This window comes from Brienomyrus brachyistius, chromosome 23 (genome assembly GCF_023856365.1).
Source record: "Brienomyrus brachyistius isolate T26 chromosome 23, BBRACH_0.4, whole genome shotgun sequence".
Lineage (NCBI taxonomy): Eukaryota > Metazoa > Chordata > Actinopteri > Osteoglossiformes > Mormyridae > Brienomyrus > Brienomyrus brachyistius.
This window is the reverse complement of record NC_064555.1, coordinates 4,500,188-4,527,653: the sequence shown is the minus strand read 5'-3', so window position 1 is coordinate 4,527,653 and position 27,466 is coordinate 4,500,188. Positions and strand designations below refer to the sequence as shown.

The 27,466-nt window shown below is 48.0% G+C and overlaps 1 protein-coding gene across 5 annotated transcripts in view; it reads left to right on the top strand.

The window, feature by feature from the left end:
• The first annotated feature begins 386 nt into the window (after positions 1-386).
• Positions 387-27,466, top strand: part of runx1t1 (RUNX1 partner transcriptional co-repressor 1) — a 38,013-nt gene continuing 10,933 nt past the window's right edge. For 4 of the 5 annotated variants that reach the window (XM_048993791.1, XM_048993788.1, XM_048993789.1 and 1 more), the window contains exons 1-3: positions 387-702; positions 26,427-26,564; positions 27,026-27,267. In XM_048993791.1, the coding sequence (XP_048849748.1) occupies positions 675-702; positions 26,427-26,564; positions 27,026-27,267 (408 nt within the window). In that variant the 5' untranslated portion in view covers positions 387-674. Of the gene's footprint in view, positions 703-21,104; positions 21,192-26,426; positions 26,565-27,025; positions 27,268-27,466 lie in introns of all 5 variants that reach the window. The other variant, XM_048993790.1, reaches the window with a different exon arrangement.

Here is a 27,466-nt window from a genome sequence, read left to right as displayed (position 1 = left end):
AATTGAGGTAGTAGAAAAATGCCCTTAGAAGATCAGAATGACAGGTTTTATCACATTTTGAAGACATTTGGTCCAATGTAATACATACATGTCCACATACATCCCCACAGACATATATACACAGACTCATGTACTCACAAACACAGACAGAAGCATTCTTGCACACATACACACAGGCAGACTGCCAGACAGACGCCCATACAAGCTCTAAGAGACCAGCCATAACCATTGTTCACACATACTTAACCCAACCAAAATGTTTGTGGGCCACATGTCCATCTCCTACGCCGTGCGCCCGCCCCCGCCGCCATCGCCCCGCCCACGTACCCGCCCACGGAAATAGCCCCGCCCTCTCCGTACCTGGGTCTGCTGCGCGCGCCGCGTCTGGCGCTAGTGAGTCCGGCGGCAGGGCGCGCGGCGTGGCTCGTCTCGGTTCATCCACGTCTTTTCTCATCTTGTTCAGATTTAACGGCGGCTTGACGCGCTGGCGGACGCCGGCAGGAGCCCCGGTCTGTAGCGGGGGATCGCAGGGTTTAGCGACCGGGTCCTGTCACACTAACGGGTCTTTGGCGGACTGACTGCGGGGACCTGGAGCTCAGGGTGCCGCCGCCGCGGCTGGGACTCCGCGTTTAAGATCCCCGGCACTGGAGATTAATTTCGCCATCAGAAAGCGCATGGTGGGAGTTTCTAAGCCCTTTCAGTGTAAGTGTCATTCACAGTTTGCTTTGGTTTACTCGATATTATGGTGACTCAGAATCGTGCTGCCTGTTGACAGAGTGTCAGTTGTCAGTGATTTTGCTCATATAAACGCATAGGCGTATCTTCTCCAGCAGCGTTATAAATTCCTGTTATAAAAGTGCGTGTTATTTTCCGGGTTGTCTTTGTTTTTGCTGCCCAGCTTATACATTATTGCTGTCATTTATCGCGTGCAGTGACAGAGCCGTGCGTGTGTTTACCTGTTTAGTTACTGCCCTAAATGCAGCGGAGCGAAACCGGGCGGCTGTCCGCGGTCTGCGGAGCCCTGCCCCATCGCCCAGCCTCCCTACACGCCGCCCCTTTGTTTTGGCCGTCAGGAGAAAGGACTCTGCTTCTGTTGGCACCAAAACATTACTAATATAACCGGTGAAACCATATATTAAACCAGCTGTAACATCTCTTAAAATAAACTTGTTATTGCCTTAGTATAGATACATGTCCCGTCTGACTATACACTCTGAATTTAGCATTTTACTACATACTCTGGCTGAAACTGAAGGATATTCAGGATTATATAGTGTAAGCAGAATATTTACACAAAAGGTAATAAACTGCAGATCTACATCTCTTTAGTATTGTATAATTAAGAATTGCTATAATTTGTGAAAGAAGATCCATAAATACTTTTATCTGTTTTTATGCAATATGAATCCAAGCAGATGACAGGTTGCTTTGAATGGAGATGAATTAAAAGGAGAGATGTGTTGCAAATTGTAAGTTTAATGTTGTCAGCTGTCCTGCTAAGTCGAGCTCTATATTAATTGAGGGGTGTTTTTGCATGGAGACGTTAGAGGGGCTTTGGCGGGCTACATGGACACTGACTCAACGTTAGCGGCTCTTCTCGCTTTTTCTGCCGATTCTGATCTGTCGGATCACATTTTCCCGCTTCCATTAGACATAAGCATCAGCTGACAGCTTGCTGCGTCGGCGAGGCCTTGTGGAGCCCCTTAGCTCCCCACTTTCCTGGGAGTTGGGTGCGTCTGAAAGGTTCACTTCTGGGGACGTTTGCATTTGAAAACCCAGCACAGCCCCAATTGTCAGATGCATCTTTTCAGTCCGTCTTGATGTTTATTTCTTCTCCCATTGTGACTTTGCCGCACACAAGTGGCCTTCACATGACTGAAAAGTGAAGCTGAAGTTTTGGGGGCGGTGAGGCTTAGATTGAAGGCCCTGATGCTGTTTTTCTGCTGTGGGAATCTCTCTCTGTCTTTCTGGCCCAGAGGAGAGCAGACTCGGTCAGAGGTTGTCGGAGCACAGCGACAGGCTCTTGCAGGACACGTTCAGGGACGGGAAATGTCCAGAACAGAACCAAAGACCCATGGAAATATAGATGTCCCAAAGTTAGGTTCATGTGGTGTTTATTTAAGATAAGATAATCCTTTATTAGTCCCACAAGTGGGAAATTTGCATCTAACAAAACTAAGAAAACATACACATCTAGTAGTGTTTTCTTATGTGCAGTATTTCTTTGAGTGCAGTCACAGTGTTGTACATATATTTATATTGATATATTTCTACTCTGTACATGTATATATTCATTTTTGCTGCTCTATTCCTGTACTGTCCACTTTCTTCCATGACTATGCAAAGCTCCCCACTTGTGGGGCTAATAAAGGATTATCTTATCTTATTTCATGCTGGCTGGGGGGGGCGCCACTCTGTGCTTGGCTGTGGTCCATTGAGATTTACGTTCCCAGGATGTAGCTGATGGACAGGAAGACATAGACGTCACAGTGGATTGCTGCTCTAATCTGCAGACCATTAATCCAGCAGCGCCGAACTCCCCAGCGAGTCCCGGCCGAGGCAGCAAGATGCTGAGAGTCAGTGGGTTTGCAGTTGGTACCAGTGCAACAGACAGAGGGCTGCTTCATTAAAGTCAACATTAGCGTCTTTGCTGGCGGTAGCGGCGCTAATGGAAAGCAGAGTGATTCATTAAAGTCAACAGTAGCATGTTCGCTGTTGGTACCAGTGCTAACAGATAGCTGGCTGACTCATTTAAATCAGCGTTTGTGGGTTTGCTGGAGTTACCAAGTCTAATAAACAGCCGACTGATTCATTAACTGCGAGTTCAGTAACCGTAAGCGTTCAGGGCAGCGGACATTACCTGAGTGCCCATGTACATAGAGGGGATTGTGTTGCTCTACCTGTCAGCCCCCTGGCCCACCTTGCTCACACACAGAGTCATATGATGGAGACCTGCTGTTTGAAACGGTGAGGCTCGTTTTCCTATCCAAGAGGCAGGACAAGCAACGTAGCATGAAATGTGGCGTGCAGTGTGGTGTGATGCGCTGCTTTCGTGAGTCTTTGGTGTTTAATGCACGTGTGAATGCGTGTGTCGGAAATACTCTTCGAGGGGCTGCTGTTTTGCTACCATCCTTCGGATTCTGAGCTGCGTGTGATGAGTCAGTTGACAGGTTCTGCACGTGCGTGAGAGTGATTTCACACCCCTGCTCTGTTTTGCGTGACGCCGTTTCATTGCATGTGAGCTGCGCGCCCTTTTCTTGGATACCCAGTCGTTTTTTTAAATGGATTTTTTTTCTGACTCTTTCATTGCCCCCCCCCCCCCCCCCTCCCCCCTTCTGTGCGAAGACTCCATTTAACTGTAACTGTCTTAACCCCGGCCATAGATTTTATCAGGCAGTCATTCAGAGCTGTTGAGGCACAAAGTTGTGGAGATGGGCTCCTCTAATGTGAACAAAGTCAACTGCCCTAGAGCCCACTACCCGTGGAGAGCACAAAATGAATTATTGATGGGGACTCAGTCTCCCAGAATATAGGCTTAAAATCAATAGCTGGCGTTGATAGTTACAAATTTATCCGTGAGAGGGATTTGGCTCTGTGGCTATTGAATTACATTCCTCATGAAAGTATAATGCAATGGAGATGATGAGGGGCCTTTCTTCCGCGGCAGTGCCGGAATTTACAAGGTCTTATATAATTCAAAAGAAAATATTTAAAAGCTAGAAACAAGATTCATTGAGCCTGTTCACTTTTACGCAGTGAATCATGAGACTAATAAGGGTGAGCATGAAGGACGTGTTTTGCCGTAACACATTGTAATGGAACAAAGTGGTCTCTTTCAATAAAATATTAATGAGAAATATAAAGCTGTAATTTGTCTTGAGGAGAAAAGATCTGGAGGAGGTCCAGATAAGACACTGGAGTCCACCACTGACGAGCCATGCTCCCGTCCAGCTGGGATGCTGGCATGTGGTTAGAGATGCGCAATATATCGCTTAACGTATCGGTATCGGCCGATGTTTGTTAAAAATCAAGACATTGGCATCGGTCGGGTGTGTCAGTCTTGATCAATATTGTCGGCTGATATTTAGACTTTAGTCTAAATATACACAACTAATGACATAACTGCTAAAATACTGGGGATGGTTGCATTGAAGGATCAGCTGTTTTCTGTATGGGATGACGAGAGATTCATTCGGCTCATGCACCTCTTAGACCCTTGCTGCAGTCTCTCAGGTTGGTGCTACGTTGCTGATGCCTCACTGCCTGCATTATATGACCTGGTAGTCACACCCATTCACTGGATCTCTGTTGTCAGTTTAACTACATATTTGTGAAGCTTGGAGGTTCGGCAGGTATCTATATTGGTTGTCAATATGAGTAATATTAGGTAAAAATATACCGGTGACTGTCAAGATTTCTAGGTTTTTGCACCACTTAATGTACTATACATGAAGCCTCTGTGACCCAGCCCCTAGACCAGGGATACGCAACCCTGATCCTGGAGTGCCGGTAACCAGCAGGTTTTCCATCCTACCTGGTTTATGATGAACCACAACTGATCTCAGGCAGATAGTAACTCATCAGGTAGGATAGAAAACCTGCTGGAACCTGGGCCCTACAGGATCAGGGTTGCCTACCAATACCCTAGAACTTCATCTTCCCTCCTCTGCCTTGTCTCTCTGCTAATTTTAATTCCAAATTCCAGCTAACCCCCCTCCCCCCACCACCACCACCACCACCACCTCTGAATTCCTCTCTCTCTCGCTGTCTCACATACGCACACACACACACACACACACACACACACACATACACTCTCTCTCTCTCACACTGTTTATGTCCCTGCTTCCATATGGACTGAGCTGATATTGTAATCGCCATAACACACATTGCCTTCGCAAAGAGACGCACAATGTGCTATCCTGACAAGCCTTTTTTATTTGCGATAAGCCAGGATGTGTGTTTAATGAATACAGAGCCGCCGCGTGTCGCCGTGCTCTCTGCCAGAAGCTAATCTCACTGAATAGGTGCTTTTCAGCGATGCAGAACTCGATAACAGTGCATGAGTGAAGATGTAACCTGTTATCTTTGGCTCCTCTATTTTCCTGTCACAGAATTTACATTTAAAGATAAGCTCTAAAAGGGTAAACGATTCAGGGAGGGTGAAGGTGCTCTGGGGGGGAGGGGTTTGGTTGGGCTGCCATGTGACAAGAGGAAAAGCATCACAGGGTCTCCAGAGGCAGGTTCAGGCCTCTGCACTGTGTCTGCTCTTGGTGTCTGGCAGGTTCAGGCCGCTGTGCTGTGTCTGCTGTTGTTGTCTGGCAGGTTCAGGCCTCTGCACTGTGTCTGCTGTTGTTGTCTGGCAGGTTCAGGCCTCTGCACTGTGTCTGCTGTTGTTGTCTGGCAGGTTCAGGCCTCTGCACTGTGTCTGCTGTTGTTGTCTGGCAGGTTCAGGCCTCTGCACTGTGTCTGCTGTTGTTGTCTGGCAGGTTCAGGCCTCTGCACTGTGTCTGCTCTTGTCTGGCAGGTTCAGGCCTCTGCACTGTGTCTGCTGTTGTTGTCTGGCAGGCTCAGGCCGCTGTGCTGTATCTGCTGTTGTTGTCTGGCAGGTTCAGGCCTCTGCACTGTGTCTGCTGTTGTTGTCTGGCAGGTTCAGGCCTCTGCACTGTGTCTGCTGTTGTTGTCTGGCAGGTTCAGGCCTCTGCACTGTGTCTGCTGTTGTTGTCTGGCAGGTTCAAGCCTCTGAGATGCATCTGCTACAGCAACACCTTTTGTCCCATGAGACCCTCAATGGTTGGGCTCTGGAGCTATGCTAAGCCACACCTGTGAGATCCCCAGCCTCCCCCCAGAGCAGGATGGCCCCCGGGCCTCCTTTGGATTTCTGTGTCCCAGCCATGGGTGCTTTGTGTCCCTGGGTGGGTGTTTTTTTTTTTAACTGTAAGCACTTGCATTCTCTATGTTGTACTGGATGGCAAAGCTGGTGAAATTAGTTTGCAGTATTTCCAGTTTAAATGGCACAAGTTTTTCTCAGAGTTTACAGTTCACAACACCAGTCTGTTGGTGTCAGATTTTAAATGGCCGAAGTACCGTCTCACCACTGACACCTTCTTACTTTGTCTATCCACAATGTCTCCTTTTTAGATGATATGACTGTTAAGATATCGCTGTTCACGTCCATCTGTTCAATGACTCATGTGAATTCAGGATGTACAGTGTTGCAGTGCGTTTAAAGGGTCTGCTGTTGGACAGGTGGATCTATGGGCTACAGTGATTGTTATTTCTCAGGGAAACTGGGGGAGCTGATGCCTAACAAAAGGCTTGAAAGCCCCTCAGCCTCTAATGAAAACATGGAACGTGGGGGGGGGGGGGGGGGGGGGGAATTCAGGACAGGAACAGCGGCAGCAAAGCACTTTGCTTAAATCTGGTCATCACGGTAATATGACGTTCCTTTGGACCACAAGAGGGGATAGGGATTGATAGGAAAATGGGAGAGGGGACTGGGATGGACGGGAGGAAGACTGGGAGAGGGGACAGGGATGGACTGGAGGGAGACTGGGAGAGTGATGGACACTCCACTTTCCCCGAACATGGAAACCCATAGTCAGGAATACTGTTTAGTATTATGATCTGTGGACCTCGTGGAGGTCTTGTGGTACCCCTCCTTTAGGGTCTCGTGGAATAGAAGGTGTTGCTGTAGCTCTTGGCAGGGAGAAGGTCCACAATGTTCATGCAGTCATTTATTTATCCATCCATCCATCCATTTTCCAAACCCCTTATCCTACTGGGTCGCGGGGGGTCCGGAGCCTATCCCGGAAGCAATGGGCACGAGGCAGGGAACAACCCTGGATGGGGGGCCAGCCCATCGCAGGTCATTTATTTAGATTTTGGTAAAAACATAAAGTTAACAGCACCAGAGCTAATGACATAACTACAAAAATAATGGAGATGATCGCATTGGAGCATCCGCCATTTCCGAGGGATTTTGTCGGCTCATTCACCACTTAGATCCTCGCTACAGTCTCCCAGTCCATGCTGCTTCTCTGATGCCCCCCTTTCGGCATTATACGACGTGGTCGCTACACACATTCCTGGGATCTTCGTCACCGACGGCAGTTTCACTACAGGATTTGTGGAGCTCAGATGTTAGTCACTATCGGTAAAAAATGCTTCATTTATCAGTATGGGCTAAAATGTCCACATCGGTACACCACTAGCACGTGTGACACACTGTTGTGAATATTCTGAGAGGTGGTCGTAATTACACCATGTAAAAGAAATGCAGATCCCCTTAGCGAACAATAAATGGCAGCCAGTATGAATCTGCGTAACCATATAAGGTTAAATGTTTGAAGATGTTCTGCGTGTGCCAGTAATTGCTTTTCCATGTGCCTTTATATCTTTTTTACCAACATCTGTTTTTTTTTTCCCTCTACCACAGTTCAGCAGTGAGCGTCCTTTATACGACACGCATCCCATGTCTCTCGGTACCGTGGGTGCTGACTGTCACCCGCCTGCGCTCCGTGCTCCGCGCTCTCACATGTGCTTGTCATTACTCCATACCAATGACATCTTCAGAAAGTGTGTTTTTCACTTTTTCCATGACTGTAAAAAAAAAGCGTCGGCTCTGGTTTTAATGCTCCCCCGTTGGCGGGACAAATTGCGAACTTTCGGGATACTGACTCGGCCGTGAAAAAAGGAGCTCATTGAGAATGCTGTCCCCCCCCCTCTCCCCCCGAACTGGGGCACAGAAGGCAGCGTATGTCCCTCTGGGTCCCATGGGAACTAACTTCGCTAATGGGCCACTGGCCTTGCCGGTGTCCCGCTGAAGATCGCGTTTGCAGCTCGGCGGCCAAGCCGAGGCAGGGTCTTAATCTGCCGCTTCCTCTGCTGTATTAAATTGTCCACATAATAATTCACAGCTGCACAGGGATCACCTATAATGGAGCAGCTGCAATTTTATGTTTGTGAAGTTAAGTTAAGCTGTCCCCACCCCCCAGTACGTTCCAGTGCCATATGGGAAACGCTGCCAGTCTGAAGGCACGTCGAGCCAGGAGCTCCTGAGTATCGCATGTGGGTCTGTGCTTTGCTGGCAGCCAGCGCTCTGGTGCTGGGGAATGACGTGCAGAGGCGGTAACGCCGGTCCTGAACCAAAGCTGCAGCCTCTGTGGGAGCCGGCCCTCTCCCTCTCAGCGACACACACTGCTACACGCTGCGGGGGGGGGGGACTGTGATGCAATGTGGTGGACTCCTTTTCTAACGTACGCAAAACCAAAATGGGCTGAAGATTCAGCAGTAACATTTACTGGAGCTTCCAGAGTTTATAGACCTCGCATACGAAAGCTTCCAGAATGGCCGGCGGAATGGTGAAGATTATAATGGGCCAGGATGGTCACCCTTTTGTATTTAAGAGGCTAATTAGCTACTTCACCTGTCATTCCTTCCTGCTCAGCTTCTCTCATCTGATATGTGAATGTGTGCGGCTGTAGGCTATTCCTTTGTAAAGCGGAGGTGCAAAGGGCAGATACGCACCCCCCCCCCCATCAACACACACGCCAGCCGTGGCCTCAAAGGATCGTCCGTGTTGCATTCGCCTCCTTGGGGGAGACGCTGGCACCGGGAGGACGGTTTGTTCCAAACGCTTTTGTTCCTGATTATCATATGAAAGAAGGTTCACGGCAGTGCGAATCCCACACTTGTGTTCAATTACTCAGCTGCATTCTGAGTTTCGTACATTATGCTGGGGGGACTGTGATGCAATGTGTTTGTGGGGGTGTCGGCTCAGCAGTATGTTAGAGAGATTGGGGGTTAAGGGTCTCGCTCAAGGACAACGGTGAAAACATTCTGCTGATCCTGGGATTTGAACCAGCGACCTAACGATTATAGGCGCAGCTTTCTGTCTTCACAGGCAGTGGCCCGTGTGGTGTCCTTTGTCTGTACCCACCCCCCCCCCCCAGCAGACTGCTGCTGTCTGGCCACAGACACTATTGGCTCATGTGGCCCGGGAGGTCGGATGGGAGGCGACAGGCTGAGCGGCTCGCATCCCACGTGCCGCCGGATCTCACCCGTGCTGGCGTGATCCATCTCTCAGCGCCAATGCTAACTTCGCTTAGCGTCCCGCCTCACACGCTCCATGCTTTGGCCTGCTGTAGGCAACATAGCTGTGGCGCCCGTCGCCATGGAAACATGAACGGGCCCGTGGAGTAACTCGGAGCCTCCCCTCGGTGCGGAGTGACGAGGCCGGGGCACTGCTGGGGTCTCCTGGGCCAGCTGGGGCGAGGTCACCGCTGCAGTCAGCATGGTGTCAGCATGGTGTTCCTTTGGGGACTCGGTACGGTGCGTTGGGAAGTGTGTATTCATCGGGGTTATGGATGTGTCACAGGGGGCCCTTCTTTCTGCAGCAATGAACCATCGTGTGTGTGTGTGTTTGTATGCATAAGAAGAGTTTAGCTTGCGCAGCATTGCACATAGGCACCGATATTATAAACAGGTAGATAAACAAATAAGCGAGTGTCTGAAAGCTTGAGAGGGTAACGGCAAGCAGGTTTCTCATTCCCCTTTGCCATTAATAATGTATCAAATCAGCTGTAACAATGAAAAGCGTGCAATGTTTGGGGAGGAGAGCTGAATGTCACACAGTGGGAATTAAATCCACATTAAGAGGGCATGTGGCAGCTGTGCTTGGCTGGGGCCCCCTGTTTTTCCGGGTGTTTATCAGTGAAGGCAGGGTCATGCTCCTATACTGCCCCCCCCCCCCCCCCCCAAAGCTTCCCACAGTAATTACCTGAGGACCCAAGCATCCCGGCTCACGGTGAGTGAGAGCGTGATACGCAGCGGCTCCGGCTCAGTTCCTGCTGGCCGCTATCTCTGCTCCACTCCGGTTCCTTTCATTCTTTAGCTATTGTGTGTGTCGGGGCTGGTCCAGGAACTGACAGTTCCTGCTGGTGCTTCTCTTCCCCCCACCCCCCCCACAGAGCAGCAGCCTCACTGAACGATTCCTCCGTGTGTGTGGGGACATTGTTTTTCAGCACCCACAAGAGCAATCTGTGAGTACAATCGGAAAACTAAAGATGCCAAAAGTTGTGCTTTGTTTGGTTACTTTAGGTTAAGGCTGGGGCTGGGTAGGCATTATGGTTATAATAGGTAGGATTAGGTTTATGTTGATATAAATTAATGAAGAGCCCCCCCCCTGAATATAGAAATATATTAACTGTGTGTGTGTGTGTGACCATATTTCCCCACGATTTGATAAAAACCTGTAACTTTTTACCTTGGGACATTTTTTCGGTCTGCACAAGGATAGCCTCCATTTTATAAAAGTCTGTGAAGACAATCGAAAACCTAAAAATGCCAAAAGTCTTTTATTTTGTTTGGTTAATTATGGTTAAGGTTAGGGCTGGTTAGTGGTTAAGGTTGTCATGTTTGGGATTAGGGCTATACCCATAGTAATGAATGGAGTTTCCCTATTAAGATATCAATATCTGGACTGTGTGTCTGTTTGCCTGTGTGTGTGTGTGTGTGTGTGCGCACAAGCCTGTGTGAGATGATAAACAGATTGGCCAGACGCTGGTTGCACCCCTGACCAGCTGTGACCAGCTCCGGCCAGCTGATACCAGCTGATACCAGCTGTAGCCGGCGGCTGGGCTGAGCGCCGGCCAGCACAGCTCCCCTGGGCTCTTGTGCAGTGTGGAGATGATGGTTTTCGCATCACTGAGCAGCAGTTTCTGGCATCCTCTAATAGCGCCCACATAGTGGGGCGTAGGTCAGGGACGGCCGGCGTGCCAGACTGCTAGAGCGCCGAGCCCGGAGTGCGCGGTGTCCTCGGGGGCTGAGTGAAAGCGCACGCAGGGGGAGTGCTCAGCCCCTGCTCAGAGCACAAGCAGGTTAATGTCTTTTAAAGGTTGTGTGTGGGTGTGGAAGCCCCTGCCCCCCCCCCCACATCACCGCCCCCTCCCGCTGTGCCCTTTTTCTACGCTTTAAAAGCTGCACTTTGGAGAACAGACAGTTTGTTGTGGTCGCAGTATTGATTTTATGTCAGGGCCCTGTGAAGGTCTCGGACATTGTGTGTGTGCGTGTGTGTGAGAGAGCTGTCATTTTACCTTTTCGTGGTGGCTGCATGCGGTCCGGCCCCCATACGACTACCCCGGATCACTGCTTCTTCTGAGCTACTCTGAAAGGCGACACAGGTGCTGGTGAATCGCCTGTAAAATGGCGCTGAGCCTACGACAGGGAATCTGCTGCCAGTGGGGGCTGTTAGCGCAGTACGGGGTCCCATCACTGCACAGTGCAAGGTGCAGTCACGGAAGAGTGGATGAAGCTTGCCGTGAACTTAGAACACAGGCATCCCCCGCTACCACATCTGCGGGGGATGGAGCGACCGTGTGTGGACACACACGCATGTTCTGAAGGCCGTGCGTAAGGCTGAGGCACGGCAGGGGTCCTACACAGAACATGCTCCAGTCAGCTGTGTGCCAGCATGTCGAGCCAAAGTATTTTTTACTGTCATCTTCAGCTATATCAAATGCATTGGTCATACATGCAATGAAATGTTGATCTTGTTGGTCATAGGGCAAAGAAATAGTAACAAATTATACATTGAAACATGACATATTGAGACTTGGACATAAGACAGAGAAATACAGTTTAAAATAGAGTTTAGGAAAGCGTGTGGAGTGGGATGGAATCCGCCTTCAGGACGTCACCTATAGCGGAGCCCTCAGACAGAACGATGGACTAACAGCTCTTCTTTGAGCTGTGGCAGGCTGACTTACTGGGCCAGAATGTGGTCACAGCCGGTGGGGGGTGGGGTGGGGGGGTGGCTCCCTCCCCCAGCCCAGCCACAAAGTCACTCACTGGCCTCATTAGCATTTATCGTCATGAGCACACAAGCTGAAAAGGTGAAATTCGTGTGAATAGCTCCAGAGCACTTGGGGTGGGGGCTGGGGGTGCGTCCAGATGGCAGGGGCAGCATGCACAGAGGCCTGGGGGGGGGAGTGTGTTCAGTGGACCATACAGTATAGCCCCCAGCCCATCCAGTGGACATGCAGAGAAAGAGGGGCAGGACATTGCGGATTATCTGAATGCAGCACCTGTTAAGCCAATAAAGCCTGTTATGGAGAAGCTCCGTGTTCTACTGAGCCAGACACGCAGCATGGGGAGAGTAATTTCAGAAGGGTGGGATTATTATTTCAGGAGGGACAGGTGAGTTATTTCAGAAGGAGTGGGAGTATTATTTCACGAGGGACAGGTGAGTTATTTCAGGAGGGATGCAGGCATCATTTCAAATGGTACAGGAGCATTATTTCAGTAGCGGTGAAAGTGTTATTTCAGATAGTACAGGAGTATTATTTTAATAGAGGTTAGAGCGTTATTTCAAATATAAGGAATATAAATTATAATATCATTTCAGTAGCAATGTTAGTGTCATTTCAGATGGTATAGAAGCATATTTTTAGTAGGAGTGAGAGTATTATTTCAGTAGCTGTGAGAATGTTTTTTTCAGATGTTATAATGCAGTTATTTTAGTAGGAGTGAGAGCATTATTTTACTAGGGGTGAGAGAATTATTTGAAATGGTACAGGAACATACTGAAGGATACTCCCTTAACAGAAGAGAGACAAACTGAAGAACATTTCCTTCCTTTCTTTGCTCCTGCTGTCTTCTTCTCCCTCTCTGGAACTGCAGGTCACTGCAGGAAAACACCGATGGCTTCCAGCCGTGTGGAAAATCAGGCCCTTTCGGGTCCCGTAAGGGAAAAAAGGCATGAGAAAACAGCGCTAATTCGGGTTCTTTGTTCTGCAGGAGCAGGCCTCAAAGCCCTGTCCCCCCACACCCCCCACCCCACTGTGTCAGCTCCAATTGGAGGTCAACAGGCGAGGGAGAATGTGGGAGTGGCTGCATTCGTAGATCTGCACATGCAGGGGCATTCCCGAAAGACTCCCAGGTCCCGGGGAAAGACTCCCAGGTCCCGGGGAAAGACTTCCACTTGAAGCTGTCAGGACCCCCGCCACCAAACAAGCCAGTTTTTTTTTGTGGTGGGAAGGGGGTAGGGACTCGTTGCTTAGTCTCTGACTGCTGGGCCTTTGGGGGGCCCCTGTGGGGCCCTGTGATGTGGGAATGCTGCCCGCCCACAGCTTTTTTTGAGTTTCTGTTAACTCAGTTTCTCCTGAGAGAGACTTTTTAACAATTGTTCTGTTTTCACGTGCCCCTAGTTCAGCCACTGAACACCCTGGGAGATGGTACAGGAGTGTAGGGGTGAAAGAGTTATTTCAGATGGTATACGAGTGTTATTTCACATGGTACGGGAGAGTTATTTCAGTAGAGATGGGAGCATTATTACAGAGGGTACAGAAGCATTATTTCTGTGTAGAACCTTATTTCAGACGGCAGTGGAGCATTATTTCACCAGCAGTGAGACCCTTATTTCAGATGGTATAGGAGTGTTATCTCAATTGGGGTGAATGTGATTTTTTAGATGGTACAGGAGCATTATTTTCTTTGGGGTGAGAGTCCATATTTGGGGCTAGACATTCCAGATGGTGGAGCGGCGATGGGTTTCTTCAGTAGCTGCACTATTGCCAAGTCACTGAGATGCTGCTGTATGCGAGGCTTTGGGTTGGGTCCATGTCGTTCCTGACCTGAGCCTGGCTTCTCTTTCTCCGGTGTTCCTGCTTTTCGAAGTCCGGTTGCTTCTCTTCGGATGCTGCGTACATGTGAGAGTGTACGTGCGGTGGGGCGATGGGGGCCTTAAAAGCCACCTCCAGCTGGCTCTGGAACCTCAAGGGAGATGGAGGGAGAGGATGGAGAGGGAGATGGATGAAGGGGAACATTAGCCGCGTGTATGAGTCACACACTGAATGAATTTGTTACCAACATCAAATGCAGCTGTTGTTCAGATGTACAGCTGTCCTGTGCTGCACTGTACTGTGTATTTCTAATCGAGTCGTGTGCTGTACTGGTGTAGCTCTGCTGTGACGCTGTGCTGTACTGTATGTTCGTGTGAGAGACAGAACGGTTACAATCCAGCATGAACGTGTGTGTGTGTATGTGTGCGTCTCAGGGTTAAAAGGATCTTGAGAAGGTCGGAGGATGGGCTGACTGCTTCTTCTTAAGGCGAGAAATCCCCGTTGTGTACTGGGGGCAGTACCAGCAATGGCAGTTTGGCCTGTGTGTGTCGACACATGTGCATGCACACACACACACTCAGTCACATATACATGCATGTCCATAACAACCATGCTAGACGCAGACTATCAGCACAGGAATACGAATGTAAACCATCTCTTTCCACAAGGGAGAGCGCGTAAGTAAGAGTGTTATTACAGTTGGGGGGGGGGATTCAGCTGTCATCTGTGGTGATGCCGACAGGGACGGAAGAATCAAGCATATGTTAATCACATGGTCTGAAGACGGCCGAGAAGGCGGGCAGGGGGCGGGGGAGCAGCGCAGTTCCTGCGAGATTCCTTTGTCAGGAACGAGTTCTTATTGATTTCCCTTTTTAATGAATCTGCTGAGAAGTCGCAGATATGGATGAGCGCCTGTATGCTAAAGTGGCGGACATTAGCATGCCGTTATTCTGTCACTTTTACGAAATCTCTCTGCTTCCACAAGTAGAGCTGAAAACACTATAATGAATTTACCGCACACTAGTATAGAAACATGCTGTAACTCTTTAATAGTTCTGTTGTTTACCTTGAGCATCACAACAGCTGTCGGCCTCGTGAATCAGCCCCGGTTGAGGCCGCCTGGTCCCCCATATACCGAGCGCTACTCCCATCCTCCTGTCTAGGCCTCCGTCAGGCTATAGCCGCCCTGCCTGAATACGGCGTCCTGCTATGAAGTGTGGATGAAGTATCTCCTGCATTCTGGTCACTGTTTTCTGTGTGGAAGGGGCACAACCCCCTTCCCCCCCAACCACAACTACCAAAGCAGCTCCCCATCTGTCCATGGGCATGCGCTCGTCCCCCATACCTGCCCATCCAATCGCCGGTGCCCCTCCGCTTTCCGTCTCTCGCCTCCGTCTCCTGCTCTCTGTGTGTGTTTCCTGTGTGCTTCATCATCATGGAATGATGCTGTAGGAAAGGGCAGCAGTGAAACCAGCAGCCGTTTATTTCTTGGACGGCACTGTCTGTGTCTCCTCGTATTAGCATGAGCCTGGGGGGGCTCTCCTGGTTGCCTTGTACTGGGAGAACTGGGAGGACACAACAGAGGTAGCGAGTCTGAGAGAGGAGGGGGATGGGGAGCAAGAAATTAAATTTGGGAGGAGAAAGGGAGGGAGAGCCTGCAGCTGGGGGCCTGGTGCTCACAGATGGTGCTGCGGATCTACCGGCCTGCCTGGGCACTGTCAGTACTGTGGAGTGTGTGTGCCGAGGGGCTGCCGAGAGAGGAGAGCGTGTCAGGAGGGATAACGAGCACACTGCTGAGTGCAGGATGAGTGACAGCAGAGGAGCAGAGAGTGGGGCACCGTCAGCCTGGGATCTGCCACCTAGCGAAGGGGAATAAGGCGGGAGACGGATGTCATTTGTCACAGTAATGGCCTGTAGTTTCGTTTTCAAAGATTTGAATTTCTCTGGCTAGACTGCATTTTTATCACCTGACAAAAAGCAATGTGTGGTGTTGATATTCTTAGAATAGCAGTGAAACAAGAGCAATCCTTCATAACACTGTAAGATATACTTGAATGATGCATATACTGTATTTTCTGCAGTGTGCGTCCTGCAGAAAACACTGTGCAGTGGATATCGTACAGTGTGCGTCATAGTGAACATTGTACAGTGAGCATCATGCAATGCTTAGCATATGCATTATGTAATTTGTTTAGGTGCGTTGATGTGGGTTTATCTGTAACTGTTTGTCCGTGCCTCATCTCTGCTTGCCTGCTTTTGTTGATCTGTGGCCACTCTTTCACCTCTGTTTGCCTATGCCCATTTCCCTGCCTCTGTTTGCCAATGCCCATTTCCCTGCCTCTGTTTGCCTATGCCCATTTCCCTGCCTCTGTTTGCCTATGCCCATTTCCCTGCCTCTGTTTGTCTATGCCCATTTGCCTGCCTCTGTTTGCCTGTGCCCACTCTTCCGCCTCTGTTTGTCTGTGCCAATTCGCCTGCCTCTGTTTGCCTGTGCCCACTCGCCTGCCTCTGTTTGTCTGTGCCCATTCGCCTGCCTCTGTTTGTCTGTGCCCACTCTTCCACCTCTGTTCATCTGTGCCCATTCGCCTGCCCCTGTTTGTCTGTGCCCATTTACCTGCCTCTGTTTGCCTGTGCCCACTCTTCCGCCTCTGTTGGTCTATGCCCATTCACCTGCCTATGTTTGCCTGTGCTCACTCTTTCGCCTGTGTTTGTCTGTACCCATTCGCCTGCCTCTGTTTGTCTGTGCCCATTCGCCTGCCTCTGTTTGTCTGTGCCCACTCTTCCACCTCTGTTTGCCTGTGCCCATTCGCCTGCCTCTGTTGGTCTATGCCCATTCACCTGCCTATGTTTGCCTTTGCTCACTCTTTCGCCTGTGTTTGTCTGTGCCCACTCTTCTGCTTCTGTCGATCTATGAATGCTTGCCTGCTTCTATATCTGTGCCTGCTTGTCTGTACCTCCTTGCTTGCTTCTGTTTGCCTATGCCTGCTCTTCTGCTTCTGTTAATCTGTGACCTCTCGCCTCCTTTTCCTTGCCAGTGCCATTCCGGTTTCTTTTAGTCTGTGCCCGCTCATCCGCTTCTGTTGGTCTGTACCTCCTTGCCTACTTTGTTTGCCTGTTCCCTTCCTGCTTCTGATTGCCCGTGCCCACTTGCCTGTGCCCACACTTCTGCTTCTGTTTGTCGGTACCTGCTTGCCCGCCTCGCCTTGTCTGTGCCTGTTCAGACCAAGGGGATTACAGGAAGCAGCTGTGGTCCATTAGCAAGCCCAGGTCAGGGACAGAAAAAGGGGGAGGTGAACAGGGGCTTCTGGGACAGAGCAACGGGCCGTCTGCTGGGCGCTGGCGTCGCTCCAGAGAGCGAGCAGCCATCTGTGGGGGCCTGGGCCACACCGAGCCGCAGCAGCGGGTTGGTGCCAGGCCCTGTTATTACTGCTGCAGCTGCTTTGCACTGCTGCTTCTGCTCTTGTGTTGCAATACAGATTGAACGCATATTTTAGAACACATGTCCCTGTAGACCGGTGTGGGAAAATCTCGCAAGATATCAGGTCTGTCCATCTACTTGGAGAGCCCTGTTCTGAAATGCTTTCCTGGGTGTGAGGTCAGTGCGTCTAGTATGAATACCGATGAGGCACGATTGCTGGATTTCCAAGGATGCACTTTTATCATCCAGAGGGGAACTGTTCACTCCAGCTGCGTGTAACTGGGAGCTCAGACCTTTCGGAATTTCTTTGTAATGGGATTTTAAGAATAAGAATACTTTTTAGTTTTTAAATGGTTGCTTCTTTCCTTACACACATTAGAACCAAGTGTAGATCCTGCAGCACTGTAGCCTCGAACATAGCATCCCGGACCATCGCGCTACATCATGGTTCTAGTTTGAAATATCCTTATATTGAGTCAATCCACCTTTTTTGCAGCATCTTCTGCGTGCCAGATGTGAGTAAAGTCCTTTTATTTATTTTTAAGAAGGTTTTAGAAGAGGGGGAGTAACCGGGGGAGGGGGGCTTGTTTTCTGAATCTGGTTCCACTCAGGAAACCGTCGTCTTGAGCCACATTGCATAAATTGTCTACATATTTTTCTGCGCGGGGAACTAAACTGGCTCTAATTTTGAACACATGTCCTCCGCCATGTGATCTTTCCAAAACACGTGCAGACGGAGGCCCCCGCAGAGGAGCCCTGGTGTCCAGGCGCTCGTCTTTCCCCTCCCGCTCTCGCGCTCCGTTTTTCTCGAATCTGCCACGTTTCTGTGTTTCCAGTCGGCGGCTAACGCGCCTCCCAGCTCCTGTTCTCTGGTGTGCACAGGTGGAGCCCCGCAGATGCGAAACGCAGGCCTTCTTATTATCTGTTAAAATCCATCTGCCGTTTCCAGCCCCGGTCGCCACGCCTTCTTACACGGCCTCTTGGGCGGGGGGGGGGGGGGGAGGGGGGGGGTCACGGCTGGAGCACCAGCTGTGCTGGACGTGGTTGGAAATGTGCCATTATGGTGCCGTGTCAGAGGGGACAGGCGCACATGGTGACCACAGGTGCTGGGGTTTCGAGGCCAGCGTCTCTGGGCACGTCGACCTTAATGACTGTTTCCTGTCTGCGCCTCTGCTTCATCACCTCGTTTGGGTGCAGATCTGGCATCAGCCCATCTTACACTGCAGCGGTGCTGATATCCGGCCCAGGATGCCCCGTGTTTCCTGGCATAGGAGACAGTATGCTTATACTGACCTTGTAGCCAATACGTACTTATTCAAGATGGATGGGTGGTGCTAATGTTATATTTGCTATAACTCTTTATAGTACTGTATATCATTCTTTTGTAGTTAAGCACAAACTGAATACTGACGGATGAGAGTCAAATATAAGCTTGGGTGTCACGTCAAATTGTGCATGCAAATAGTGCACAAGTTTTAATGTAACAGGCTTTATGATGGTCTGTTCATGTCTGTAAGTTGGACATTCTTAGCTCAGGGACTGCCTGTATTGAAATACTTGGAAGAAGCACAATCTTAATTTACCTAATTGCATTTTTTAATTTATCGTAGTCACAATTCTCCAGCATTAGGCATTTGGTTAAAGCTGAACCTGTCCGTTCCAGCGGCAGAAATAGTAAACTGACGGTGTATTCAGACAGCATCAAGCTGTGAATCACCGCAAGCGTTCGCCAGCGCCTGTTTCAGAACAGGCACCATCGGAGCAGATGGCAGAACCAGACATTATTATAAAACGGTCTCTAGGAAGAAAGGCACGCTTCAGTGCTTAAAGCTAGCATTTGGCCTGAAAAGAGTGCCACCTTACATTGATGTATCGGAAGCCTTCCTCAGATTCTTAAAATTACCCACAAACCTTCAAACATATACAAAAGACAAATTGCCCTGCATGGATATATTTTAAACCGTAATGACAGATGTTGTGAAATCCAGATTCCACACAATAACGCAACAGTGGCCATATCGAACAACATGCAGGTAACGTTGGCTGTCCGGATGCTGGACACACTTGTTGCTAGGCTAGAGGGTTCCTTGTAAATCCCTCCCACTTCAAAAAATCACAGACATAGCAATATATAAATACCAGCCACAAGATCCAAGCAGAGATGCACAATATATCCCTTAAGATACTGGTGTCAGCCGTCATTTGTTAAGTCAAGACATGATTATTGGTTCGATGTGTCAGTCTTGATCGATATTGCTGGCCTATTATATTAATTTTCATCGTTCAGAATTTTTATTTTTGGGGTCAACTACAATAGATTAACATGCTTTAATGTTCCAAACACTATTTTTCTCATGCTGTGTATCTCTGTTCACTCTGTCCGTAACTCTGGAAACATTCTGTTAGAGCTTTTAGTCCCACCCCCGATGAGCCCAGTCTGTTCTGATTGATCAGTTTGCCCATTTGCTCAGCTTGCCCTATACGTTGCTCCCTTGTCAGAAAAAATTATGTGGTAATATTAGACCAAGATAGATTGGTTATCAGTATCAGCCAAAATATCCACATTAGTGCCCCACTATTTCCAATGATGATATTTCTCAACAAAGGTTTATGCAATGGTGAAAAGCAGTAGTCGATTGTGATCAACGTATGTCAGGTGCATGGCTGCCAAGCATAATCGTGAAATTCTGGCAACAAAAGTATCTCAAGGTTGGTACTGGGAGAATTCAGCTGTGGTGAAGAGCACTGGGGGGGGGGGGTTACAGGAAGTAGGTGTGGTCCGTGATTGGGCGGAGTCATTGTCCTCAGGTATGCTGTGACAAGTCTGCGCACACTGTGTTGGCCAACAGAGTCACCATCCAAAACTATGCTTTAAGTCTGACGCCATCAGGGTTTCTCTGGGTTATTGACCTTCCTAGACTGGGGCCAGTGTGACTGAATCAATATGCTGAGCGACTTCAGTCTAGTCAACGTCGCCAAAGGACACTTCACGGCATCGCTCATCATGATGATCCATTATCTGTTACCTCACAAAGAGTCCTCTTCCAGGGAACACAGATCCAGTGGTGTGTTAAAGTGTATACTGTACAACTGTATAACTCCAGTTTGATGTCCACACCAACTTGGGTGGGGATCTAGTCCAGTTTGCACATTCAGTCCAGCTCGGCCCTGTTAAGCTATTCTTAGTCTGTGTTAATTTCTTGCAACAGTCAGAACAGATTTTAAAAATCTGTGTTAAACTGTGTACCTCTGTAACAAGCTATAACCATAAGGCCATTGTTTTGGGGTCACAGTTTCTTAAAAAAAGTCAAAGGCAAATACATTGGCCATGAGCTGAAGCCTCCTTGACTGGGGGGGGGGGGGGGATCTGCTCTCATTTCATTATATACCCAACAAAAACTGTTTCCATTCCCACATGAAAACTTAGGCGAGGGGCCAACAAAATCAGCAGCATGGCTGAGAGGCTCCAAGGGGCCTGCTGGTTTGCAAGTTGGTGAGTTTGTTTTTAATCCCAATGCAAGTCCTGCATGGTCATGAAAGTATACGACAAATATTCCAAAAATTGATGTGGTTACATAAATGAAGGTCACCCTTAGAGATGATAGATGAGGCCATCATGGATACAGACCCGTGAAGAGCTAGATATAGTCCATGTTTCCCTTTCCTCAGCGTCTTCTTCTGGAATGCACATTTATTGGGCAACAAAATTGTGCGGTAAGGTTTTTGCAAACGGTGAAATCAAGGTGTTCCTCTAAATGAAATGAGACAGTGAAAATGTAACACAAGAACTGCAAGCTACCTCTGCCGGCATTGACCTCTGGTGCATTTGACAGTCCGAACAGCATTATCTTAGACCGGTTAAAGCCGACCTATAACCATGTGAGGTATGCAGTGCTGAAATCTATCTACAATAGCCTCAGGAGTCACTCTGCTTCTTAGTAATTTTATGCAGAAATTGGTTTCAGAAAGTGTTTTATGGAACGGTACATTCAAAGCAGTTTGGCAAAGTCTTATTTAATAACACACTCCGCTCATGAAGTTTTCTCTTCTCCCTGTGGGGGCAGGTGACTCATCCCAGTGAGGCTGAAATGCCCTTCCAGAGTGAATATGCACGGAACAACACTGCTGTAAAATGGCAGCCTCCCCAAAAGGTGAAGAAATTCAATAAAAAGCTGAATTCTGAAAGGGCAAATAAAGATTTTTGAAGAAAAAAAATGAAAGACACTGATGGAAAATAGTATTCCCTTCCGAACTTCTCATGTGTCATTTTTGATTGGTGAAGCAAATAATTTAGTTCTCTTTGCATTGACATTTGTGCAGAGATGGGAGTGTGTAAAGCTGTAGCTGAGGTAGATAAGGGGTGGGAAAAATGTGTGGGTGATGTTCTGTAGCCAGGGTGACTCACAGAAATTAGACTGGAAGGTAGCTGCCTGATGTCAAAGTCACATCGGAGCTACTAGCTGGCATTTAATCAGAAAGCATCAGCATCGGTCATGCGACAGGCAGCTGGAACGCCACATCTCGGTCCAGTGTCTCTTCACATCTCGGTCCAGTGTCTCTTCACATCTCGGTCCAGTGTCTCTGAAGGAACAGAAGATCATTGCAGATACTTAGAAATAGTCACCTTCCGTGAGCTAAAAATAGTAAATAAGGTGCCCTACAGGGTAGATGAAGAAAAATATGTTAACTAAAGGAGACATTTTTTTCATGTTCACACAGTAATATGAGTGATGACTTTATGTCGCAGCTGTTGAATGGCCTCAATTCCAACAGGCTTCTGCTTGTTCACAGTCATTTATGCAGGATGGATATGTGCATTTCACTATAATATTATGGGTTAAATATACCAGCGAATATGCAAGGTGTAAACATAATGTTCTGTTCATGACTGAATATTTTAGCTTATGCCACAGCTAGTAATATCCTAATAAATTAAAGGAAAAATGCACCTTAAGCAGAACGTTTTGCAGAGAAGTGCATTTTTCCTGTGGTTCTATGGTTCAGTACAGAAGCACATAGGATTCTTTGTTTAATCTTGTTTCAGAGAACAGCAGAAGTGTGAGTTATTTACCTGTTCAGTTGATGTACAGCAAGCAAAAGTTTCTTTATTGAATTAATATGCTAAATTTATTGTATGTAAAATGCACATTTCCGTTAGTCGACAAAACATGCGGTCGAGCCGTTTAGCCAGCATAATCAAAGTCATGTGTTTTTAGTATTTGAAGCAGTAGTTTCATTGATTGATATATTAATAGCTGTAGCTATGTACGGTCTACTAGAAACAACACATTGTTTTTGTTACAAAGCAATTTGCTACCTGGTTGTAAATTAACAGCTTTTGTTGTCTGGTTAAGAAATAAGAGCCATTTTTAGCAGTGATGCTGACCAAAGACTGTACTGAACACACAGGAAAAGGTGGGTGTCTTAAGCTGCACTGGTGCCTGAAGGCGTGTGGGCCGTCCCCGTTCCATCACCTCAGGGATAGAGGACAGGGGAGAGGAAGCTGGGGAGGCAGATAACTGCAGCACAGGGGGCCAATCAAAGGGAGGCAGAAGGGCTTTGATGGGATGTTTGTTACTGCCTGCTCCATCTGTCGCTAATGATCGCATGCTGAATTAGTGTGCAGGAAGTTCATGATATATTCTTGGAGGAGAGGTCCTGCATGCCGCCGGAACGGCCCTGTCTCTCTGAACTAATGAGGAATTTGAGTCATTTTCTTACTGCACAGGTGCGCGCCGGTTAACAGCTCACAGCAGCTAACGTCACGCGGTGGATGATGTCACACAATTGCGGTTTTCATACGGCGGTTAACTTCACGCGGCTGCTGACATCACACAGCGGCTAATGTCAACACGCCAGCCGACGTCACCCAGATCTTCCCATTAGGTCGCGCGTTTCTCTCCTCAGTGTCGCCGTTAGCGTGTCTCCCTGGAAACCTGCATTTGGTAACTTTGCTTCATGTTTCTTTTGTGTTTCGATGTGCTTTTTTTTATATAAGCTTGTATGCAAAGCTGTGTCCAGAATCGAATACATTCCTGTGGTCGTAAAGTGGATCCTGATAAGGAAATATTATCCCGCTGTCAGGCATTTGCCAAGACGACCTTCTGAATAATTGGTTTATAACAAGCAACACCTCACTGAGTGCTTAAAATCCATAGTGATTTTAAAGAAGATACTGCCATCTGTTACACAAGTTTTCAAACAAATCACATCACTTTGTGTGTTTGCAGAAGGTTCTGCAAACTGTGTAACACAGCAGAATTCCTCTGCTGTCGATGCTGGAGGCCCCACTGCAGGTTCTCACATACTGAGGGACTTGTCCTCACCAGCCATAGGCCCTAACCTTCCCTGGGGGCGTCTTTGTATAAGATTTGGAAAACCGTCCTCAGTCGATCCCAACAGGAGTCCCCAGCTCTCTGTGGAAGATGCAGGAGAAACACATCTATCTTCATTAACGGATGCTATTGGTCAATGGATCGACTTTCACGGATCCCTGAAGTGCTACATGGCGCTCCTGCAGGAGAAACAAGAGTGTGGCCTGCATGCCGATTACAGTGACGAGACCATTAAGACCTCATTACAGGACAGAAAAGGCTGCCGGGCCAAAAGAAAAGGTTTCTGTCCCAGAAACAAAAGAAAATTTCTCCCACACATTAAATCACATGCTGATCAGTTGTGTTGCCACTGCTGATGCCTACAGCCAAGTCACTGCTCTTTCTGCAGAGTAGCCCTTATAATTGAGGCCTGTATTTCCTGCACACATTTCCAAGAGTACTGAGGGATTCTTTCTGCCTGGTAAATTGAAAGCACTTCACGCTTTTTATAGAAGTACCGGTAAATCACTTAGTATTGCCATACCAGCCTTGAGGCATGGAATCTTTATTTATTCTGCACATCATAATCACATTACATTAAACCAGATGTCTTAAAGGGAAAGCAGCAGAGAGATAAATACACTTTGTGAATGAAGGCTGTAATTTATATATATTCTCTTCTGCCCAATAGCAGGCTGCTTAAGTAATCGATTAAAAGTGCTTCGTAGTCTAAACCATTTCCATGGATTCATAGTAGCCATCTTGTACATTCTGCGTTCCCCTAAGTATATTTTTACGGCATCCAGTAATAATCGGCAGTTGTTTGTGGTAACACAGGCGCAGGGCCTCAGCTGGGACGCTTACAGGGATGGCTGAGGGATTCCCTGCACGTCCGTTCTGCTACTTACCAGGCTGCTTTTACTGAGATATAGGTTATTTGTATGCAAGATACTGATATTGAGATTCCCTAATCATCTGAAGCATTTAAGTCCTCATGCTTTGATTAGCATAACGGCAGAAAACAGTCGACTCCTGTCAGCTTATCAGGGTCTGTTTGCTGTTTCCTTCTTACAGGGCAGCTGAGATACAGGTTCTGCTCCCCTAGAATATGAAAACACAAGTTCTAGCACCATGCTGATAAAGGTGTCGCATGTAGGCAGCGCTGCAGTGCCACGTTCTGGTGCACAACGGACTGGTGTGTTTTTAAATGCGGTTAGAAAAGAGGCATGAAAACTGAATTGCCCCTCCTTGGCCTGTGGGCTCGTTCATTCTGTGTCTGTGTGTGTGCGTGCCTGGGTTTGTGAGGACCAAATTTCATCACAATATGGTAAAACCTGTTACAGCCAGTTCCCAGGTTATGAACAAGGTACATTCTTTAAGTCTGTCTTTAAGTTGAATTTGTAGATAAGTTGGAACAATAATAATACAGCCCATAATAATTATTATACAGTGATAAGAAAAGTAACTACATATAGTACTGAACTGTATCTCAGGCTGACGAACTGCCAAAGCTATTCAGTTTTCATAAGCTTCACAAAGTCCTGTGTGTGTGTGTGTGTGTGTGTGTGTGTGTGTGTGTGTGTGTGGTGTGTGTGTGTGTGTGTGTGTGAGCGGGTATACCTATCCTTATGGGGACATAATGTCCCCATAACGTGATAAATGTCCATTTTTTTCCCTTATGGTGACCGGTTACTTGGTCCCCATAAGGGAAAACTCTATTTTATAAAATCCAGTAACTGCTATGAAAAAACTAAAAATGCAAAAACCTTTGTATTTCGCTTGGTTACTTATGGTTATGGTTAGGGCAGGGTGGGGGTTAAGGTTGTCACAGTTAACGTTAGCATTTTTCCCAAAGAAATTAATGAGCGGGCCCCATAAGGACAGGTATACCCTACGTGTGTGTGTGTTCTTTGTTGCGAACCATTATACTTAACAGAAACTTTTAATGCAATAGGCTTAATGGCAGTCTGATCGTAAGTAGTCCGTTGTTTATAAGTCAGACATTCTTAAGACAGGGACTGCATGTACTTTTTAGGTTGTAGAGACATTTTTCAGGTCCCCACAATATAAACCTCAATTTTATAAAGATGAATAGAGAGTTCCCACAATAATAGGACTGTATGAACTGTGTCTGCATGTGGGTGTGTAGTTTGAAGGTTGACTTTTTGTGGAATCATGCGTCTTCATGCATCACTGCCGCCTTAGGTCATGGTCTTGGGCTAAAACTGTCTTATCTGAAAGATACGGTATTACAAAATGTTCTTCGGTTTGCGCGACAGTTTTTCTAGCAACTCTAGCAGCTGATAAATCTCCTGCTCCACTCTGTTTTGAACAGGAAGTGATGAAGAAAATGTGCAGTTTTTGCGCTTCTTAAGTGGGACCGCAAACTTAACGTACTGCTGTGGTTCTGCTGTGATGAGCAGCCTTGTGATTTGATTGGTGGAAAGAGCGTGTGACTTAGTGAAGGCATCACTCCCTCCCTCCGCCATTTCCCCTGATGAGTTTGTCACGTTGGACAAGCAAGATGCCCATTGTGCACTGTGTGTTTTCCATTTGTGTTGGTAGGTCTTTTCCTGTCTCAGCTTATCGTCATCTAATGACTCAGTTTGGGAGACCCCTTGCTTATTTAAGGGTCTTGCTCATGCGCCTAATGGTGAAATCATTCGGCTAACCCTGGGATTTGATCCAGCAAACTTCCATCCCCAGGCGCAGTGTCCCAGCCCACACCCACGAGCTGCACACCAGCTGGAGCTGGGGTCTGTGAAATGTTTCTGGGAACAGTGCTGAAGACCCCACATTAGCTTACAAATGCGAACTGAAAAAGCATCCCAATCCTCAGAAAGACTGTTACAAGTGATGCTCTAGGGAAATGTGTATCTAGTTTCTAAACTTCTTATAATTTCTTCAGTTTATTTAGCCTCACGGTTTGCCGGAGTAAATCAGATTCGGCCCCTTGATACAGGGCTGAGGTGTTACCATGTTCATCGTGCTTCTTGCTCTTCTCAGGGTTTGTGATGCATCTCAGCATGTTCTTCAGGGTTTCAGCGTCTCGCTCGTTCTCCGTCTCCGCAGGTCGCACTGAGAAGCGCTTCACCATGCCTGACTCACCTGCGGATGTGAAAATACAATCCAGGTTGACTCCACCCACGATGCCACCTCCTCCATCCACGCAGGGAGCTCCGAGGACCAGCTCCTTTACCCCCACGACATGTGAGCCTATGCCCTTTAAAACCGTTCCGCCTTTTTGCCTACTTTAACCTATAACAATATAAGATGCGCTATTTATCGCTCGTATAGCTTCATGTACGTAGAGGACATGACATGAGAGGCAGTTATGCAAAAGCAGCAGCCATATCTGTTCAGGCTGACACTGGGACTTCCAGTCCTGCTTGCGGAGAAACAAGGGCACTTTGAAAACAGACGCTTATGATCAATTCTGATGGTCTAACCAAGCAAGCGCTTTGATTTTCCTCCATGTAATTGTTAGCAGATGTAGTTGGAGAATTTTGTTTCCGGGGGCTTGAACATGCAGCCTGATCTCATTAAAAATGCACATTTCCTTCACTCCATGTGTTTTTTTCATGCGTAGTAATTTGTATGTACTTGTCGACATCAAGGGCCGCTCTGTTATGTGGAAGTTCAGTCTCTTCCTTTTCTTATCTGCTTCTCAGTAACTAATGGCACGAGCCACTCTCCCACTGCGCTCAACGGCGCCCCCTCTCCGCCCAACGGCTTCAGCAACAGCCCATCCTCATCCTCTTCATCGTCTCTGGCCAACCAGCAGTTGCCCCCAGCCTGCGGCGCCAGACAGCTCAGCAAACTCAAGCGATTCTTGACCACCCTGCAACAGTTTGGCAACGACATTTCCCCGGAGATCGGAGAGCGGGTCCGCACACTGGTGCTGGGCCTCGTGGTGAGACAGATCCCTGTGTGTGGCAGTGCCAGGGCCGTGTGCCTCTGTGCCACGTTCATGAACGCAGTGCTGAACACATAACTGCAAAGTCCTGCAGGCTAGCTGATGTTTCACTGGAGAGGTTTAGATTAATTACCACAGCAGGGCTGCTGGTGGAATAATGGCTTAATACGTGAAAGTCCAACGCTGCTGTGGTTGC